The sequence below is a fragment of the Fukomys damarensis genome, unplaced genomic scaffold (genome assembly GCF_012274545.1).
Source record: "Fukomys damarensis isolate Sample0158 unplaced genomic scaffold, DMR_v1.0_HiC HiC_scaffold_16, whole genome shotgun sequence".
In the NCBI taxonomy this organism is placed as follows: domain Eukaryota; kingdom Metazoa; phylum Chordata; class Mammalia; order Rodentia; family Bathyergidae; genus Fukomys; species Fukomys damarensis.
This window is the reverse complement of record NW_022900928.1, coordinates 66,708,039-66,726,143: the sequence shown is the minus strand read 5'-3', so window position 1 is coordinate 66,726,143 and position 18,105 is coordinate 66,708,039. Positions and strand designations below refer to the sequence as shown.

The 18,105-nt window shown below is 45.1% G+C and overlaps 3 protein-coding genes across 5 annotated transcripts in view; 1 reads left to right on the top strand and 2 right to left on the bottom strand.

Moving 5' to 3' along the window:
- The window catches only part of Trappc4 (trafficking protein particle complex 4), a 5,553-nt gene extending 2,850 nt beyond the window's left edge, over nucleotides 1–2,703 (bottom strand). Inside the window, exons 1-3 of the mRNA XM_010629300.3 lie at nucleotides 2,212–2,703; nucleotides 1,881–2,055; nucleotides 404–507 (exon numbers count right to left, since the gene is read on the bottom strand). Of these exons, the coding sequence (XP_010627602.1) occupies nucleotides 404–507; nucleotides 1,881–2,055; nucleotides 2,212–2,386 (454 nt within the window). The 5' untranslated portion in view covers nucleotides 2,387–2,703. The remainder of the gene's footprint in view (nucleotides 1–403; nucleotides 508–1,880; nucleotides 2,056–2,211) is intronic.
- Nucleotides 2,704–2,731: 28 nt separating this feature from the next.
- Rps25 (ribosomal protein S25) lies at nucleotides 2,732–6,656 on the top strand. The gene is made up of 5 exons (XM_010629299.3): nucleotides 2,732–2,834; nucleotides 3,066–3,161; nucleotides 3,737–3,920; nucleotides 6,202–6,303; nucleotides 6,395–6,656. The coding sequence occupies exons 1-4, from the start codon at nucleotides 2,832–2,834 to the stop codon at nucleotides 6,294–6,296; spliced, it is 378 nt and encodes a 125-aa protein (XP_010627601.1). The 5' UTR covers nucleotides 2,732–2,831; the 3' UTR covers nucleotides 6,297–6,303; nucleotides 6,395–6,656.
- Nucleotides 6,496–18,066, bottom strand: Ccdc84 (coiled-coil domain containing 84). Of its 3 annotated transcripts, XM_010629297.3 has the most exons (12): nucleotides 17,863–18,066; nucleotides 17,591–17,754; nucleotides 17,126–17,224; nucleotides 9,984–10,050; nucleotides 9,850–9,912; nucleotides 9,473–9,537; nucleotides 9,247–9,352; nucleotides 9,071–9,145; nucleotides 7,928–7,958; nucleotides 6,879–6,968; nucleotides 6,678–6,810; nucleotides 6,496–6,597 (listed from the first exon to the last, which is right to left on the bottom strand). In XM_010629297.3, the coding sequence occupies exons 1-12, from the start codon at nucleotides 17,980–17,982 to the stop codon at nucleotides 6,534–6,536; spliced, it is 1,077 nt and encodes a 358-aa protein (XP_010627599.1). In that variant the 5' UTR covers nucleotides 17,983–18,066; the 3' UTR covers nucleotides 6,496–6,533. The 3 variants fall into 3 exon arrangements, with proteins under 3 accessions (XP_010627599.1, XP_019063740.1, XP_010627600.1); XM_019208195.2 differs by lacking the exon at nucleotides 9,850–9,912; XM_010629298.3 differs by lacking the exon at nucleotides 9,071–9,145 and having other exon boundaries at nucleotides 17,863–18,065.
- Nucleotides 18,067–18,105: the final 39 nt, after the last annotated feature.

Here is an 18,105-nt window from a genome sequence, read left to right as displayed (position 1 = left end):
ATTTTTTTTTTTTTTTTTGGTTTTTTTGAGTCAAGGTCTATTATGTAGTTCAGACTGCTCTGAAACTCACTGTGTAGCCCAGGCTAGTCTCAAACTTCAAGCAATCCTCCTGCCTCAGCCTCCCAAGGGCTGGGATTACAGGTGTGTGCCACCACGCCCTGCTTGCATCTGTTAAATTTTATCTGAATCCAGGATGAGCAGGGCTGGACATGTTGGCTGATGTGGATAAAATGAGCTTCAAATTAAATATTGGCCTTGAATTTTCAAAGCAAACAGTGGATGTGTCTGTATAGCCATTCCAGGAAAACCTGACAGTACCCCCTTCTTGCTCTCCAAAGTTGTCTATGGTCAGTCGTTGGCCCAGCCTGCCCCATTTATCCCCATGACCCATCTGGAGGCATACCTGTCAGTGTCTGGAAGCAGTGCAGTTTGAATGTGTCTGTCTCCAGCATCTCAATGCCTGAGCTGCCCTGTTCGGGGGACAGCTGAGAGCCAATGGCAAAGAGCCTATAATGCAAAGGAGGCAAAGCTGGGACAGTGACCCAGTGCTACAAGGAAGTGCTCAACCTTTTCCATGGAAGTCATGCTATCTGATGAATTCACTTCATTTATTTATTTTTGTAGTACTGGAGATTGAACCCTGGACATTTGCCCTGAGCTACATTCCCAGTCCATTTTCTATTCATTCATTCTGGGACAAGGTCTGGCTAACTCACTAAATGGACCAGGCTGGGCTTAAACTGGCCATCACCCTGCCTCAGTCTTCCAAAGTGCTGGGATCATAGGCAGGTACCACCACACCCAGGTGAGGAGTTCACTTTACAGACCAGTACAGTAAGGGGAGAGTGTGAACTGCCTGGCAGCAGTGTCAAAATTTATTTATTTATGGTACCCGGGGATCAAACTCGGGTCCTTGCATTTGCAAGGCAGGCAGTGGAACCACTGAGCTAAATCCTTGGCCCCAAAATTTCTTTTAAATTCATTTGATTTTTGTACACATTTTACTAAAAACATTTTATACCAAAAGCTGGTAAAATGAACATTCTGGGAAACATATACACGCTTACTTAGCTAAAGCTAAGCCTATGCCAACACATCTCATACCACAGATGAGAGGAGGAAAAGATTTTTTTGGAAGGTCAGTTAGTACATTTGCCTTATTTTATTTTTTAAATTGCATGAAGCTAACAAATAAATAAAAATAAATAAATTGCATAGAGCTAAAATGCTTTACTGATGCAATTTACATACCACAGATTAACCCATTTAAAGTGTACAATCCCATGTTTTCAGTAAAGAACTTGTGCAGCCATTACCCCAAGTTTTAGGGCATTTTCTAACGTTTTAGAACATTTTCATCTGTGACAGTCACACCCCATCCTCCTCACCCCTCAACAATTGCCTTAAAGATAAAACAGGCCTAGAGAGGAGAAACTAACTTAGGCAAGATCAGCACTGTCAGTATTAACTAAAGCCTGGGCACACTGGATGAGTTGTTTTTCTTTTCACAAGTGCCCACAAAACCACACTAATTCAGCCAGCCTAGAACCATCAGCATGATTCAGTACCAACAAATAATGCCATCCTGTATTTTTACAGTACTTTCAATTTTGTAAAATACTGTCACAAGTTTTTTTTTTTTTTTTTTTTTTTTTTTTTTTTTTTTTTTCTTTTTCTTCTTACCGGGGATCCAACTCAGGACCTTACGCTTGCGAGGCAGGCGAAGGGCCACTGAGCTAAATCCCCTGCAATAAGCCCATTTTTTATCCAGATTGCTACATAAAGAAAAGGCAAAACTTCGAATCTACAGAAAGACCAGAGAAATGAAGTGACTTTTATTTCTCGTAGGCCAATATACAGTGGGAAGAGGGAGCACTTACGAGTGGAACATGGAGGCCAGCATGAGCTTCTCATTGGAGGTGAGGCGAGGCCGGCCAAAGCGAATGGACACAGGGTAATTAGCAGGATTACTCAGATACTCCAGCACGTCTTTCCCATCGGGCAAGTGCTTGCCGTTCACGTCTACGCCATTGATGGCCAGCACTGCATGGCCCACTGCAGAAGCGAGGCCAAGGGTCAGCGAGGCTCCAGGCCCAGGTGTTCGCCGAGGGGACAAGAGACCCAGAGCAACCCCCGGCCTCCCCCCACCCAGCCACCTTCACCCCAGCCCACTTCCCAAGCCCTGGGCCCCCGACCCCGAGCGTGGCCCACCCCGGATGCCATCGCGCTGGCCAAAGGCAACCAGCACACGCTCGTCGTGTAGTTTGAGCAGCAGATCCAACGGGTAACTGAAAGTTTTCTCAGCCTCAGCCCGCGGCGAGTAGCTGTCGTGCTGATAAATCAGGCCGCCAGCTTTGTTCACCACATACACACTAAAAATTGCCATCGCTGTCACTGCAGTGCCGGGACTCGATTCGGAATCTTTCCGACGTCCCCGCCCCGGAATCGCTGTCAAAAGACAGTCCCGGCTTCCACCCTCCAGTTTTCTTCCCTGCGCTTGCGCACTCGGGGCTACCTCCAGAGCCCTCAAATTACGTAGTCACAAGGAAATGGTAAATTGCTTCTCATATCTCAATGATAGAAGAGCACTACATGACTACTTGAAGCTAGCAACAATGTCCAATAACACAGTGGGCAGCATTCCGAGGGCTCGGCTGGCTGCGAAAAGGATCCTCGCTCGCCGCCGAACTTTCCGCCGCGTGGCCCCGCCCCTCGCCCCGGAAGTACTTGCTGCGGGCTGAGCATTCTGGTTCCGCTGGGGAGCAGCGCTTCCTTTTTGTCCGACATCTTGACGAGACTGCAGTGGTCTCAGTTGCTCTCCGAGTTTCGAGATGGTAAGCTTCGGGGGTGTGAAGCTGGTGGAATTCTGAGAGCCAGCTGACCTAGGGCGCAGGGGAGGCGACACTGCACGGCCTGGTTTCGGGGGACGCCGGGTGGGCCTCAGCATTGCGGGGAGTGCTGTCCCCATGTGCTCCAGTGGATCCCGGGCGACTCTGTGAGGTGGGGCGGTCAGGGAGCGTGGAGCCGCGTTGTGACTTGCTTGCATTTCTGCTCTGCTCTGGCAGCCGCCCAAGGACGACAAGAAGAAGAAAGATGCGGGAAAGTCGGCCAAGAAAGACAAAGACCCAGTGAACAAATCTGGGGGCAAGGCCAAAAAGAAGGTAGGCGAGCGCTCCCTTGGAGCGACCCCGCGCTGCCCTAGAGATGAGTGACTGCTGTGGCGACTCGTTGTAGAAACTAGACCCGTAGCCGGATGTGGTGGCGCACACCTGTAATTTCCGCACTCGGGAGGCTGAGGCAGGAGGATCCCGGAGAGCTCAAGGCCATCCTGAACTGCGCAGCGATACCTATTCTATTGGAGTTTATGCTGCTTTCGTCACTTTTTTACCCACTTGTAGGATAGGGTGGTACACAGTACTTAAAAGGTCGTGAAAATAAATGTATAAAAGCTTTTTCTGTTGACTGTACAAGTTATTTTTTGTTTCGTTTTTTGGTACCGGGTCCTTGCGCTTGCTACGCAGGCGGCGGGAACAACTGCCCTGTACAGGTTATTTTAACAGATACTGTGGTTCTCAGCCCATGTTCCAGAACCCCCAGAGATGTGGTTTTTATCTTGGCAACTAACTTTGAAGTAACAGTGCATGAGGTTCTTTAACACATGTTGAATGGGAGGGAAAGGGTGCTCTGTCAGGATTACTGATTCCTCCCCCTTTTTTTTTTTGGTCTTTGTGAGCAGAAGTGGTCCAAAGGCAAAGTTCGGGACAAGCTCAACAACCTGGTTTTGTTTGATAAAGCTACTTACGACAAACTCTGTAAGGAAGTTCCCAACTATAAGCTTATAACGCCTGCTGTGGTGTCTGAGAGACTGAAGATACGTGGGTCACTGGCCAGGGCAGCCCTTCAGGAGCTCCTTAGTAAAGGTGAGTGTGTGTTGAATGGTGTTTTTAGGGGTTTAGTTGTCTTGACCACGAAATGCCTCCTAAATACTTTTATTGGAAAAACCGTTGGAATTTTTTGTTGTAAAAGTGGAATTACAGAGGAGACAATTATTTGCATTTTAATTAATTTTACTAGTATATTCGGCATATATAATGATTGCATTCATCATAGAGAATTTGTACTTGTACATATCTTGAATTTTCAAAATGTGTGATTGTTAGTGTGAAATGTTATGTCTTTTTTTTAAAAGTTGATTTGAAAAGTGAGGGGTAAAGGGGTATGGGAGAAACCAGCTCTGCAGAGCAAATGTGGACAGAACAAGAGAAAAAGATGATCAAAGCAAAGTATGTGCTGGCAAGGCTAGGGATATAGCTCAATGGTTCTGCCACATGCCTCACAAATGCAAGGTCCTGAGTTTGATCCATGGTACAAAAACAAAAATATGCCCTGCATTTGGGAAACACGTGGGCTACTGTGAAAAGTTAGCCAGTAAGGTTTTTGTTTTTTGTTTTGAGACTGTCTCTTGCTGTGTAGTTCAGGCTGGCCTTGAACTCACTCTGTAGCCCAGGTTAGCCTTGAATTTATGGTACTCCTGCCACAACTTCTCGAGGGCACATGCCTGAGTTTCTTTTTAACTGATGTATTAAGCTTTAATTTTTTTTACAGCAAAAAATTTATTGGCGCATTTTAGGCATGTATAACACTCACTGTAGGGAATTTGTACCTATACATGATATATCCACCTCTTTTCTCATTCCTCCCCTAAACAAAAGCTTTGTTTGCATTTTTTCTATTTTTTTTCTTTTTTTCCTTGCCCCCTCCCTTCTCCCTCCCTCCTCGTTTCCCTTCCCATTTGAACATTTTCTTCCCTTTTCCCAGTGTCTTTTACACATTTCACTCCTTCCACTTTTGGTTTCTCACACCAGAGAAAAAATGCAGTATTTAAACATATGTGTCCCGTTTATTTCACGTATGATCACAGGGTCATTCATTTAGCTGTAAATGTCTGAAGCTCATCTTTTATTGTAGGGTTGTACTCCATTGTAAAAAAACAAAAACACTTTCATTTCTTGGTTGATGGGCATCTGGGCTGTCTCCAAGATTTAGCTATTGCAAACTGTTAAGTTTAAAAATGGAGTGGTGAGTCAACTAAAGTGAATGGTGTTAACACACACACACACACACACACACACACACACACGCACACATTTTTGGCAGTGCTGGGGATCAAAGCTAGGCCCTCACATGGCTAGACAAGTGATCTCCCATTGAGCTACTACATCTCTAGCCCCAGAAGTTGTGACTAATAGTAGTAGTAAAAAAAATTGACTACAGAAAACCCCAAGAGTGGGTAATAGGGTCCTGATTTAAAAGCTGAATAAAGATGATCATTAACTGGGCATTCTGGTGCATGCGTATAATCCCAGCAATTGAAAGTTTTAGCCTGGGCAACTTAGTGAGGTAACAAGACCTTGTCTGGAAATTATTTAAAAGGCTGGGGATGTAGCTCAGTGTGAAGGCCTTGAGTTTAGTCCTTATTGACTCTGGATTTTTTGAGACAGGGTCTCACTATGTACTTGAGGCTGACCTGGAACTTCCTATGTAGCTCAGGCTGGTCTTGAACTCCCAGTGATCCTCCTGCCTCAGATTCCCAAGTGTGGGATTACAGGCGTGCACCACCACGCCCAGCCCTTATTGCCTTTTTAAAAAGTCATTAAGAGGGCTGAGGATTTAGCTCTGTGGTTCTGGTGCCTGCCTCACAAGTGCAAGGGTCTGAGTCAATTCCCAGCACATCCCCCACACCCCCCATCAAAAAAAAAAAGTTATTAAGAACTGTACGCATAGGGCCGGGGATTTAGCTCAGTAGTTCTGCCTGCCTTGCAAGCACAAGGACCGAAGTTCAATCCTCGGTACCAAAACAAACAAAAAACTAGGTATACCTACCTGTCTGAAATTAAGGCATTTTATTTTGGGAAGAGGTAGAAAACTAGGTGGGTTTTTTTTGTTGTTGTTTTGTTTTTTGTACCAGGAATCAAAAGGTCTGCGCGCTTGGCAGGCGGTGGGGGGACCAATGAGTTAAATCTAAATCTGTGGCCAGTTTTGTTTTGGTTTTGGTACCAGAGATTGAACTCAGGACCTTGTGCTTGTGAGGCAGGTGTGGTGCTACTGAGCTAAATCCTCAGCCAGAAAACTTTAGTTTCTGATAGCAAGTGAGTATCTCATAGTGCTATTATATAAAAACTTTATATCCTATCTTTCTAGGACTTATCAAGTTGGTTTCAAAGCACAGAGCTCAAGTTATTTATACCAGAAACACCAAGGGTGGAGATGCCCCTGCTGCTGGTGAAGAAGCGTGATGAACAGGTGAGCAAGAACAAGGAGCTCAGGTGGGGAGGGTATATTCGTTTCCTGTCCTTCTCTGTGGTTCTGATTCTTTTTTTTTTTTTTTAAACAGGTTCAACCAGCTGTACATTTGGAAAAAATAAAATTTTATTACTAAATCAAATGAATAAGTATGTCTGTTTCCAAACAAAGGGCTCCTTGAAGGAATATGGGTGGATAGAGGTTGGTTGTGGAAGAATATCTGGTAATGATCAGCTCTTCTCTTTATGAGACTGCTGTTTGGTCCTTGTTGCAACTTCAGTTTTAAATTGATGCCTGAAAGGAAATGAAGGTTTAACAAGATGAAGTGTCACCCAAGGAGATCATGGGTTGGAGTCTTGTCCTGGGAGCCATACCTGGACTGCCAGCGGCGCCCGTTGTTCCATACTCTACCAAAAGAAGGCAGCCAGCCTGCAGTGGTGCTAGAGGTATGGTCAAAGTTGGCACCAACTCGGTCTGGGGGGAGTTTTTTCAGTTTTTGTTTCTCCACTGCAATGACAAAGACTTCAGTGTGAATATCTGGAAAACTTCCTGCCCCTTTAAATTAGGCTACTCACTTTCTTTAAGAAATTCTTCATAGGAAGGTCCTATTTGTTGGTTCCCAGAGCTGTGTTCCTCATCCTGAATCATCCAAGGAGGTATGGCACCTGGAAGAAGACCCATTATGCAAAAATTAAAGGTGGGGTTTTTTAATACTGGGGGTTGAACCAGGGGCACTACCATTACTAGAGCTACACTAGTGCTTAAAATTTTTTTTTATCTCAACACAGGATCTTAAGTTGCTCAGGATTAATTTGTATTCTGCCTCAGCTTCTTGAGTAGCTGGGATGATAGATATGTGTCACTCTGTGCAGCCTTTTTCTTAAACTTCACCCAGCAGAGAACTAGAAACATTCAAAAGTAAAACTAAGGCATGGCAGTATGTGCCTGTAATGACTGTAGCACTTGGGAAGGCAAGGCAGGATTGAAAGACTGTTCTGGCCAGCCTGGACTACATAGACTCATATGTAAGAAATTTGTTGGGGTGGTGTTTTTAGACAGGGTCTCGATATGTAGCTCAGGGTGGCCTTGAATTTGACAGTCCTGCCTCAGCCTAAGTGCTGGGAATAAAGTTTACAGGCATGCACCAACATGCCCACTGGAAATTTAAAAGCTACAGTCAAGACCCTGTGTTTCACATAAGCATTCTCGTGGTCCATTAAAATTTCCTTCTGAGGCTGGGGAGGTGGCTCAGTCATGTGAAGCCCTGGGTTTGATCCCCAGCACCAAAACAAAAATATACTTCCCTTTCTGTCCCAGAAAACCACTAATGTAGCTTTGATTTATACTTTGTTTTTCCCTATAAGTATTATATGTATTTTCAGGATGAGGTCTGTTCTTTCATCCTAATTGTGTTGAGATTCATCTGTGTTGCTCATTTCCCCCTTCATTGTTGGGTATTATCCAGTTATTTAGTTAATCTGAAACTGCTGACTGGACTTGCCAGTTTGGGGGTTGTGTACAATTCTTTTAGATAAAAGAGTGGGAAAGCTGGATGGTAATGGTACGTTTATGCCAAGTCACAAATTGTTTCTTACAGCTTTAAAAACATTGTTTAGTACCTTACCTGAGTGGATGTTACCAACTCCGGGTAGATCCTATAGTAGAAATGGGGGGAAAAAAATCCTAGATAAGAAAGCTGAGAGATGGTAAGGATACTTAAGAGATAATGGCAAAACAGACTTTAAAGGAGGTGGATATAGCCATACAGCTGTGCTGATTCTGTACTCTGATGGTGCTGAATCTCAAAAGTGCAATAAATCATTGAAACAGTCCTGGCCTTAAGATCAGGAGGTTCATGGTTTAATGGTGGGTGTGTCTGATAGTGCCTGCTATTTGAATGGGGACAGAGCCCTGCTCTGGCTGCACACACTTCGTTGGGGAAGAGAAGCATGTACAGTTGAGACTGCTACTACATCCTTTACAATAGAAGACCTTTGTGAACCACTGGTGAAAACGTGACATTTGAGCTGAGAGCTGAGGAGGGAGGAAAGGCAGCAGCATGTGCAGAGACAGCCTCAAAGTCCACACTTTAGGGTACATGATGTGAGCCTGTAGATAATGCAGTGGCTTCTGGGGGCAACACCAGAGGGAGCAGAAATTTTCCCAAGGCTGAATTGAGATGGGATTTAAAACCAATAGACAGTCTTGGCTGGGTGTGGTAGCACACACCTGTAATCTGTGAGGCAGAGAGGCAGGTGACTCACAAGTTTGAACCCAGCCTGGATATCTTAGTATCTTACTGAAACTTTTTTTTTTTTTTGGTACTAAGGATCGAACTCAGGACCTTGAGCTTGCTTGCAAGGCAGGCAGTCACTGAGCTAAATCCCTGGCCCCTTCATTCAAAATTTTAAAGGGGCCAGGGATATGGCTTGGTGGTACAGCACCTGCCTGGCAAGTGTGAGCCCTGAGTTTGATTCCCAGTATAAAAAAAACAAACCCCAAATTTAAAAAAGGGCTGAGGGTGTAGCTCAGTGTGAAGGGCCTGGGTGTAATTCCCACTACCACAGTCAGTAGATAACAGGATCTGCACCTATAGCAGTTGGAAATACAGGACAGGTAGGATTTAATTTCCAGTGCTTGTGGGATACTGAAGTCAGGTATCAAGCTGGAACACACCTAGGGGTTAGCAGTCCTGAGTGGTGATGGTGGCAACACAGGTGTGACTAAAGAAAGGGGAGGGCTGGGATTTAGCTCAGTGGTACCACACCTGCCTCACATTTGCAAGGTCCTGAATTTGATCCCTGGTACCAAAAAAGGGAGCAGTGCAGTGAAATGGAAAGGCCTGTAGAGAAAAATGGTCAGTTACAGGCAGGAAACAGGAGAGGACTGTTCTGGGACCCCAGGGGCTACAGGCCCTCCTCTTGCCTGCTTGTTCCATTGTACCTGGTGGCCAATGAATGTCAGAGGTTGTCCAGGCTCCATCCAGTCAAGTTCTGGAGCTGGTGGCAGGTCCAGGAATGAGGGCTCCTGTGAACTGGAGGCTACTTGGCTGAAAGACAAATGAGCCAAGCTGGCAGATGAGGTCCTTGACCATAAGGATGGCAGAGTAGCTGTTTCCATTTCCCAGCCAAAAGGATGTCAAAGTCCAGAGGTTCCCTGACAGCCTTACCGGTTTATCCCTTTGCAGCTTCCAGATGCTGAAGAGCCCTCTTCTGGATCTGGCTCTGTCTGAGGCTGAGTTTGATTCAGGAAAAATAAATGTGTCTAAAGTACTCTAGAGCCTGCCTAGCCCATGCCCCCACAACTCCACATCCCAATGGCATATGGCGGTGCTGCTCATCCTTCAAGCTCCCTCCCGGCCCTGCCCACATTTCTGCTGGCTAGGACTGCCCAGTAGACAGTTCAGGAACTCAAGCCATGTGGCTGAGGAATGAATAGAGTCCTTGAGTTCTTAGAAGATTTAGCTGGTGGTTGAAATGCTGGAGCTGGGAAAACCAGGGATCAGTGCATGTGGATACTGCTCTGGATCCTCCGAGAGAAACCAACCTCTAAGACAGATCGGACTACCTCCTGCCGGCTCTGCTCCACCTCTCGGATATGAGCTGCCATCTGTGGGAGATGGGCTGCTTAGAAGGCTCAGGGCCACAGGGGTGGGAACATTGCAGGCCTTTTTAACTCACCTCTTTGATCACTTCATCCTCTTTTTCCTCATAGGAATCCAAACTTTTCACCATGGATTTCTTGAATCTACAAAAGGACACACACACAAATCAGCCTAAAACCTCAGCCCCTGCCAGTTGTGAAATTTTAAGAGAATTTTCAAATTCACAAAATAGTATAAAACCTCTGTCTCTCACAAAGATTCTGTTTACATCTGAAGTAGCAGTCCCCCACCCCGAGGCCTTGCCATTAGTGCTTTTGACATTTTGCCATACTGACTCCATTCTCTTTTATACACACCACACCCCGCCGTTTTGCCAAAGTAAAAATAGATTGAGCTGTGTTTAATGATGCATATCCCAGCATTCTGGAAAGCAGAGGTAGGAAGAGGACAAGTGGAAGCCCAGCCTGGGCAACTTAATGACTTGTCTCAAAGCAAAAAGGTCTCAAAAATGAGCGGGCATTCTGGTGTACACCTGTAATCCCAGCACTCAAGAGGCATAGCTGGGCATGGTGGCGCACACCTGTAATCCCAGCACTCAGGAGACTGAGGCAGGAGGAATGCTTCGAGTTTGAGACCAGCCTGGGCTAATAGTTTCAGGGCAGTCTCAACTACATAGTGAGATCCTGTCTCAAAAAAACAAAAACAAAAACACCTCTCTACCTCAAGGCCTATGGAAGGTCACACGTGGAACTTGTCTGTCAGGTCTCCCTTGGTCTAGAACAATCCTGCTTTCCTCTATTACTTTGAATCTTTTGACAAAACCAGATCTCACACACAATCCTAAACTCAGTCTGCTTGTAATGACACTCAGGCTAAGCATCTCTGGCAGGAATACCACATCAAGGACACTCCCATTACCTCATGGTAGGAGAACATACAGCATATCAAGACTTGGCTGTTCCTTGTGTCACACGTGACTATTAGAATTCATACCAATATCTTCCTATTCAAGTCCTCTGCTCTCTCCATCTTCTTTCTGCCTTAGTGAAAACCCTGGTTTCCTAAATCATCAATAGACTTGCAGTTTTGGCTAATAATAGATGAAAGTTTCCAGAATGACACCAGTACAACAGTGCCCTGGCAGCCACGCACTGATCTACTCAGGCAACAGCTTGAACCAGTGCTCACCCGAGTCTTGCTGAAAGCCCTGTACGACCCAGTCCCCAAGAGGACCAGAGGCCTCAAGATGCTGTACGAGTCCTACTCCCATTGGCCTTCCCATCTCCCCGTCACCTCTCAGGCTCTCAAGAAGAATGGGGCTTTCAGAATCATTCCTTTCATGTATATGGCTAAATATAAAACCATGTAGCAGCCAGGTATGGTGGCTCACGTCTGTAATCCCAACACCCTGGGAGGCTGAAGCAAGAGAATCACACTTTGAGTCCAGACTAGGCAATTTAGTAAGACCCTGTCCCAAAATTTAAACAATTTAAAAAGGGGGATGTAGTGCAGAGCAGAGGCCCTGGATTCAATCCCTAGTACTGTGAAGAAAAAAAAAAAAAACAAACCCCACTTAGCTTTGGTAGAATACGTACTTAGCATCTCCAGTGCTGACCCAAAGAAACTTAAAAACAAATTACTTATCCACAATCTAGATTTGCCTGCCTAGCAACAGAACATCCCCCAACTCATGCTACCTCACATGGTCCTTGTTTTAATGTGGCCCATTTTAATGTGTGGGACAAGGACCTACTCTTCTCTTCATTGTTTATGTAAGTATAACAACTGCCTAAATCTAAAAGTTGCTCTTTGGATTTTTTTTTTTTTTTTTTACTAGGGATCAAACTTGGAATGGGGGATTTAGCTCAGTGGGGCCACCGCCTGCCTTGCAAGCACAAGATCCCAAGTTTGATCCCTGGTACCAAAGTTAGTATTCCCCCCCTTTGGATATTTCTTTTAAGTTAGAGATTGAACCCAAGATAGGTAAGTACTGAGCTACATTTTATTTTTTATTTTTTGTGGTACTGAGGACTGAATCTAGGTCCTGTGTACTGACTTAAATGACTAGCCCTTTAAAAATATTCTTTTTAGGGCTGGGGGTTTAGCTTCTGGTGACTGCCTCGCAAGCTCAAGAACCTGAGTTCGATCCTCGGTACCAAAAAAAATTCTTTTTAAAATTAGGATAAAAGCCAAGCATGGTGGTGCACGCTTGTAATCCCAGCACTCAGGAGGCTGAGGCAGGAGGATCACTGTGAGTTCAAGACCAGCCTGGGCTACATAGTTCCAGGTCAGTCTCAACTACATAGCGAGACCCTGTCTAAATAAATAAATAAATAAATAAATAATAAATAAATAAATAAATAAATAAATAAGATACAAGGTATTATTAAATCATAGAGTTGCTCTGACAGTTCAAACTTATGATTCTCCTACTTTGGCCTCCCAAACAGGAATACACCACCATGTCTGGCTTATTTTTAGTTTGTATTTATATATATATGTGTGTGTGTGTGTGTGTGTGTGTGTGTGTCTGTATTTATTTTTTGGTACTAGGGTTCGAACTCTACTTTGTGCTTTCGAAGCAGGTGGCAGAGCCACTGAGCTAAATCTTGGCCCTATTTTTACTTTTTTTTTTTTTGTTTTTTGAGACAGGGTCTCACTATGTAGTTGAGACTGACCTGGAACTCACTATGTAGCCCAGGCTGGTCTCGAACTCACAGGGATCCTCCTGCCTCAGCCTCCCGAGTGCTGGGATTATAGGCGTGTGCCACCACACCCGGCTTCACCTATCTTTAATTCACTATCCAAAAGGCATATGAAAGTTTGAGGCCAGCCTGGGCAATTTAGCAAGAATTTGTCTCAAAAAGTAAAAGGGCCAGTATGTAGGGCAGTGGTATAGCACTCCTGGGTTCAATCCCCAGAATGGGGGTGGGAGGGGAATAAAAAAAGATATGGATCTGGGTCAGGATTCAACATAAGTGCTTGTTGTCCTCAGTTTCCTACTTCTTCAGGACTGAACCACAGATCTGAAGGCAAGGTAGTAGAATTCAGGCAGCTTGTTGGCTCTGACAGCCCCTTAGGTTCCACACTGCATCTCAGTGTAGTCCCAATTAAAGGACAGTGCTGGGTGTTATGGTACACATTTGTAATCCCTGGGATGCTGAGGCAGGAGAATCACAAGTCTGAGGCCAGTTTTAGTAATAGTGACTCAGACAGACCCTGTATCCAAAAGTGGGGGGGGGGACTAGGAATGTAAGGGATGTAGTTCTGTGAGAAGACCCTGGGTTTAATCCCCAGTACTGGCAAGAACCAAACCAAAACAAAAGTAGCATAGCAGACTGTGTTCTCTTCCTGAAACAGTTCAGGGCCCACACTCCATCCACACTGACCAGCTGCCTGCACATCAGTTTCTCAGGGCCCTCCATGGGACAGTAAAACGAGTCCAGAACTACTCTTAAGTGGGCACACCAGGTGATGGTTAACCTTAGCTGTCAACTTGACTGGCTTGGGAGCCAATTAGACAATTAGTAAAATAAGCTTCTATATGTGACCGGGTGGGTCACAGAGTCAGGATCTTGGCGTCTGTTTCTGGTCCCTGGCCTCTTCCCCTTAGGCACTGTTCCCCTGCTCTGCTTCCCAGCCACTGTACTAAGCAGCTTTGCTCTGTCACTCCCTCTGCCCTGATGTTTCTGCCTTGGAGCCTACCAACTTTGGACTGCGTCCTCTGAAACATGAGCCAGAAAAGCCATTCCTTTAAGTTATGGGTGACACCTATCACAGTAGTATCCAAAAAGAACAAGAAAGAAAGAAAAAGAAGGAAACCTAGGAATCAACCTAATGAAGTAAAGGCCTTTACATGGAAAACTACAGTACTTTGAAAAAGGAGATTGAAGAGGATATCAGAAAATAGATATTCCTTGTTCTTGGGTAGGAAGAAGCAATATAGTGAAAATGGCCATATTCCAAAATTGTTACACAGATTTAATGCAATCCTGATATAACAATCCAGTAGCCATGAAAGAGAGGAGGGGTCAAGCACCCTGAAGTCTTCCACAGTTACTCCTCAGACTGAGAGCTACTGGTGCTAAAATGCCTGAATTGCTCACTCCCCATGCTCAAGTATCGACTGAAGTATCCCGTTATAGAAGTGAAAATATGTCATCAATGCTGTCACATGAACCAGTTCCTGTGATCTGTGTGTCAGCTTCTGAGTGACTGGTGGTGATAGTTGGCCTTGAAATGAAGGTGTGGACCCCTCCATCCATTCCTACGCCCTTGTCTGCTCACTGTAGCTCACCTGTGATATTATGGTGGGTGAGTGATGAACACAGCATAGCTAGAAGTAGTTTCCTGATAAATATCTCGGCACCTGGAAATTCCTGGCTATGATAGGAGGATGCTCTTTGCCAATGGGGAGGCTTGAAAGTTCATGACCAGAGCTTGAGTACAGAAAATTACCCAGAGCATCAGTAGGTACCTAACAGCAATCTTCTGTACAAGTTGTTTCTTGGTGGGGTCCAAGAAAACGGGCCAAAAACATCAAGCAGAGTTTTTTGCAATTTTTATCCAGATCACAGGCAGAAACTACATTTCTTCCTCATGCTACCCTGAGGAGATGTTGAGAAATGAGGACAAAAGAAGCCTGGCTAGAACTGGTCCTACTGCCTGCCGTGTTATAGCACAGCCCTGGTCAGGAGCATCCCCTGCCCTGGGTGAAGAATGAGGCAATGCCCTCTGGATATCGAAGAGGTCAGTGTCCTAAGCAGGGGAGAGTCAAAGTCTGGTTGCAGAGAACACAGTGTACAGCAACCTCATGTTCCTGCTCTATGTAAGTGATCTAGCAATTTATCGTTTCTTTTCATTGTTTTGGTACCAGAGATTGAACTTGGGACCTTGACTGAACTCGGGACCTCGTGCTTGTGAGGCAGGTGGCTGCACCACTGACCTAAATAAATCCCCAGCTCCCATTTCTTTTAATTAAAAAAAAATTTAATTGAATGGTTAATCAGTTTTAGAATTTAAGTTTTTTTTTTCACTAACATTACTCACTTATTGTACTTTTTCAGGTTTAAGAATAAAATTTTGATAATTAAAAAAGAAAATCAGACACTGCCCCCGCAAATTTAAAGACCCAATCCAAAAACGGGCATCTGAAATGAAGACACTTCTCAGAAGTAGAAAGAGCAAATAAATATATTAAAAAGTGTTCAATATCACTGATTGTTCGAGAGAGATGAAAATGAAAACAATGCTGAGATTCCGTCTCACTCCATAAAGAACGGCTGTTATTGAGAAATCAACCAATAAGAAATGGTGTTCTGAGGAAAAAGAAACCTTCCTTTGCTGTTGGTGGGAGTGTAGACTGATGCAACCACTGGAAATCAGTGTGGAGATTCTTCAAAAAGCTAGGACTAGAGTCAGGGATTTAGCTCTGTGGTGCCGCCTGCCTGCCTCCCTCGCAAGCATAAAGTCCTGAGTTCAATCCCCAGTACAACAAAACAAAAACCAGGGACTAGAGGTTTCATTTGACCCAGCTGTTCCCCTGCTTGGAATCTTCCTGAAAGAAAAGGATCATACTACAGCAATATATGCACACCCATGTTTATAGTGGCACACTGTGTAATAGCTACATCTTGGAAAGAGCCTAAATGCCCATCAAGTGATCAATATAAAAAGATGTGTTTTTGTTTTGTTTTGGTTTGGTTTCTGGTACAGGGGATGGAACTCAGGAACTTGTGCTTGCAAGGCAGGCATGCAGGCATGGCGTCACTGAGTTAAATCTCTGGCCCCAAAACATGCAAGATGTGGATTTTTAAAAAATACAATGGAGTACTACTCTACAATAAAGCGTAAGCTTGAGACTTTTTTGTTAAATGGATCACTTTGAGAACATACTCTTAATGAAATAAACTAGACACACGTGTGTAACTACTACATTGTTTCTCTGGTATGGGAAACCAAAAGTGTAAATAAGAACCAAAATGGATGTCCGATATTTGAAATGGGAAAAAAATGTTCAAATGAGGAGGGGCACAAAGAGGAGGGAGGGGGAAAGGAAGGGACAAAAAAAAAAGAATAGAAGGAAAAAATGGAAACAAAGCTTTTGTAAATAAGGAGGGGAAGAAGGACAGAAGGGAAAGGGGAATAAAAGAATCAAGATATACTCATATACAGGTACAAATTCCCTGTAATAAATATTATCATTATGTATAGCTACAATGTACCAATAAAAAACACTGGGTGATAGCCTTTTGGTCCCAGCAGTGGGAATTACATCACAAATAACCTCTTCTATTCCTAAAGCACTTTATTCTTTAAGTAACTGATTGCAGTCAACTTTTATTATATACTGTTCTCTAGTTGTTCTCACCTCCCACTTATAAACCTCAACTCTATTACATATATATGTTTTTTTTCTTTTGTTGGGATGGGGTGCCTCACTGTTACATAGGCTAGCCTTGAACTCCTGGGCTGAAGCAATCCTCTTACCTCAGCCTCTCCCATGAGCTAGTACTACAGGTGTGCACCACCAAACCTATCACATTTGTGTATATGTGTATGTGCACATATGTTCAATATAATGTCTAGAATAATAAAGGCTATGAAGACTGTAGACACTTATGAGGTTTCTGTTCAACATCCCAATTAAAGAAGTGCCTGCCAGGCACAGTGGCCCATGCCTGTAATTCCAGAACTCAGGAGGCTGAGGCAAGAGGCTCACTGCAAATCTGAGGCCAGCCTGAGCTACATGAGTTCAAGGCCAGCCTGCACTACAAAGTGAGACCCCCATCTAAAAAAAGAAAGAAAGAAAGAAGTTCTCAGCCAGATGTGGTAGCATATGGCTGTAATTCTCAGCCCTCTGGAAAACTGAGGTAGGAGGACTGCCATGAGCTGAAGACCAGCTTGTGCTACACAGTGAGTTCAAGACCAGCCTGAACTACATAACAAGACCCTGTCTGAAAAATAAATAAATAAATAAGGTTGGGGATGCAGTTCAGTGCAAAGGCCCTGGGTCCAATCCTCAATACCAAAACCAAAAAACATAGGGCCAGGGATTTAGCTCAGGGTTCTGCTAATTGCTTCACAAGTGTAAGGTCCCGAGTTCAATCCCTGGTGCGTGCGCGTGCACACACACAAAAAATTTTAGCAAAAACAAAAAATATAATCCTCATATCTGATAAAGATCCAGAGAATTCACTTTCATAGCCAGTGACTTACCGTGCATAGTCCTGGGGGGAGATCAGAAACATCTCTTTCATCTGGACCTCAGCCTTGTTCTCCCACCAGAATTTGTTGGTGGCTTTCTTGTGCTCTGGGCTGAGAAAGGGGAGGATGGAGACTATAAAGCAGTACTCAGGCACCTAAGCATTAGGAAGTGATGCGAAATGATATCTGGATTCCTAACTCGGGCGAGGCAGATAGAGGAATACTACCAATGTCTTGACAATTTCGCGTCCCTTCTTGCAAAAGGGAAATGAGGTGATGGTCGGTGAGCAAGCAAGATCTCGCAGCTAGAATGCCCACAACACTGGGGCCACGAGAGCCACAAGACCCCTACCCCAAGGTTGGTAATGCCTGCAACGTGATGCAAACCATATACTCTGATCAAATCCCAAATCTACCCCAATCCCTCCCTCCTACAAAGATGTGCATCTGTGCCGGGGCTGGGGTGGGGGCTGTCACCTGGCCAGATGCTCCAGCAGCGCCCCGTGCAGCACCGTCAGGTTGCCGTGGCTCAGGTGTTTCCGCACTTCCGAGCCACAGCACAGGCACCAGCAGCACCGCTCGTGGTCGGGCACGTAACGCTCCACCTGAACCGCGCGGACGGCCTTGCGGGCGGCCTCCACCTATGGGAGAGGCCGGTTAGGCTCGAGGGTTTGCGGGCAAAATCACAGTGCCTCGGGTCCTCAAGACACTGCACCGCATCCCCGGCGACCCGAACCTAGCCTCCCTACTTGGGGCAGAAACCGCTCCAAAGCTCCCTTCAGCTGCCGCTGGTGTTTGCGGCTGTAAACGTGCCCGCGACCACAGAAAAAGGTCTGGCGGCAGAGAGGACAGCGGTGCGGCGGTGCCATAGGGTCAGGACCTCAGATCTCCGCCACTTGTAGCAGCAGATCTTTCACAATCCGCTGACCCCTGACCCCTGACCTCGGAGGCGGGGCGAATCCAGAGGCTCCTGAGGCTCCTAGTGGCTGGTA

Excerpts from the sequence above, each read along its gene's own strand:
- Ccdc84 (XM_010629297.3), bottom strand. The coding sequence starts at position 17,982 with ATGGCACCGCCGCACCGCTGTCCTCTCTGCCGCCAGACCTTTTTCTGT. Across the intron at positions 9,353-9,472 it reads AGCTGCAAAGGGATAAACCG|CCAAGTAGCCTCCAGTTCAC; the intron begins GTAAGGCTGTCA and ends TTTGTCTTTCAG. Across the intron at positions 6,811-6,878 it reads TGAAGAATTTCTTAAAGAAA|TGGAGAAACAAAAACTGAAA; the intron begins GTGAGTAGCCTA and ends TTGTCATTGCAG.
- Rps25 (XM_010629299.3), top strand. Across the intron at positions 3,162-3,736 it reads GGGGCAAGGCCAAAAAGAAG|AAGTGGTCCAAAGGCAAAGT; the intron begins GTAGGCGAGCGC and ends CTTTGTGAGCAG. Across the intron at positions 3,921-6,201 it reads TCAGGAGCTCCTTAGTAAAG|GACTTATCAAGTTGGTTTCA; the intron begins GTGAGTGTGTGT and ends CTATCTTTCTAG.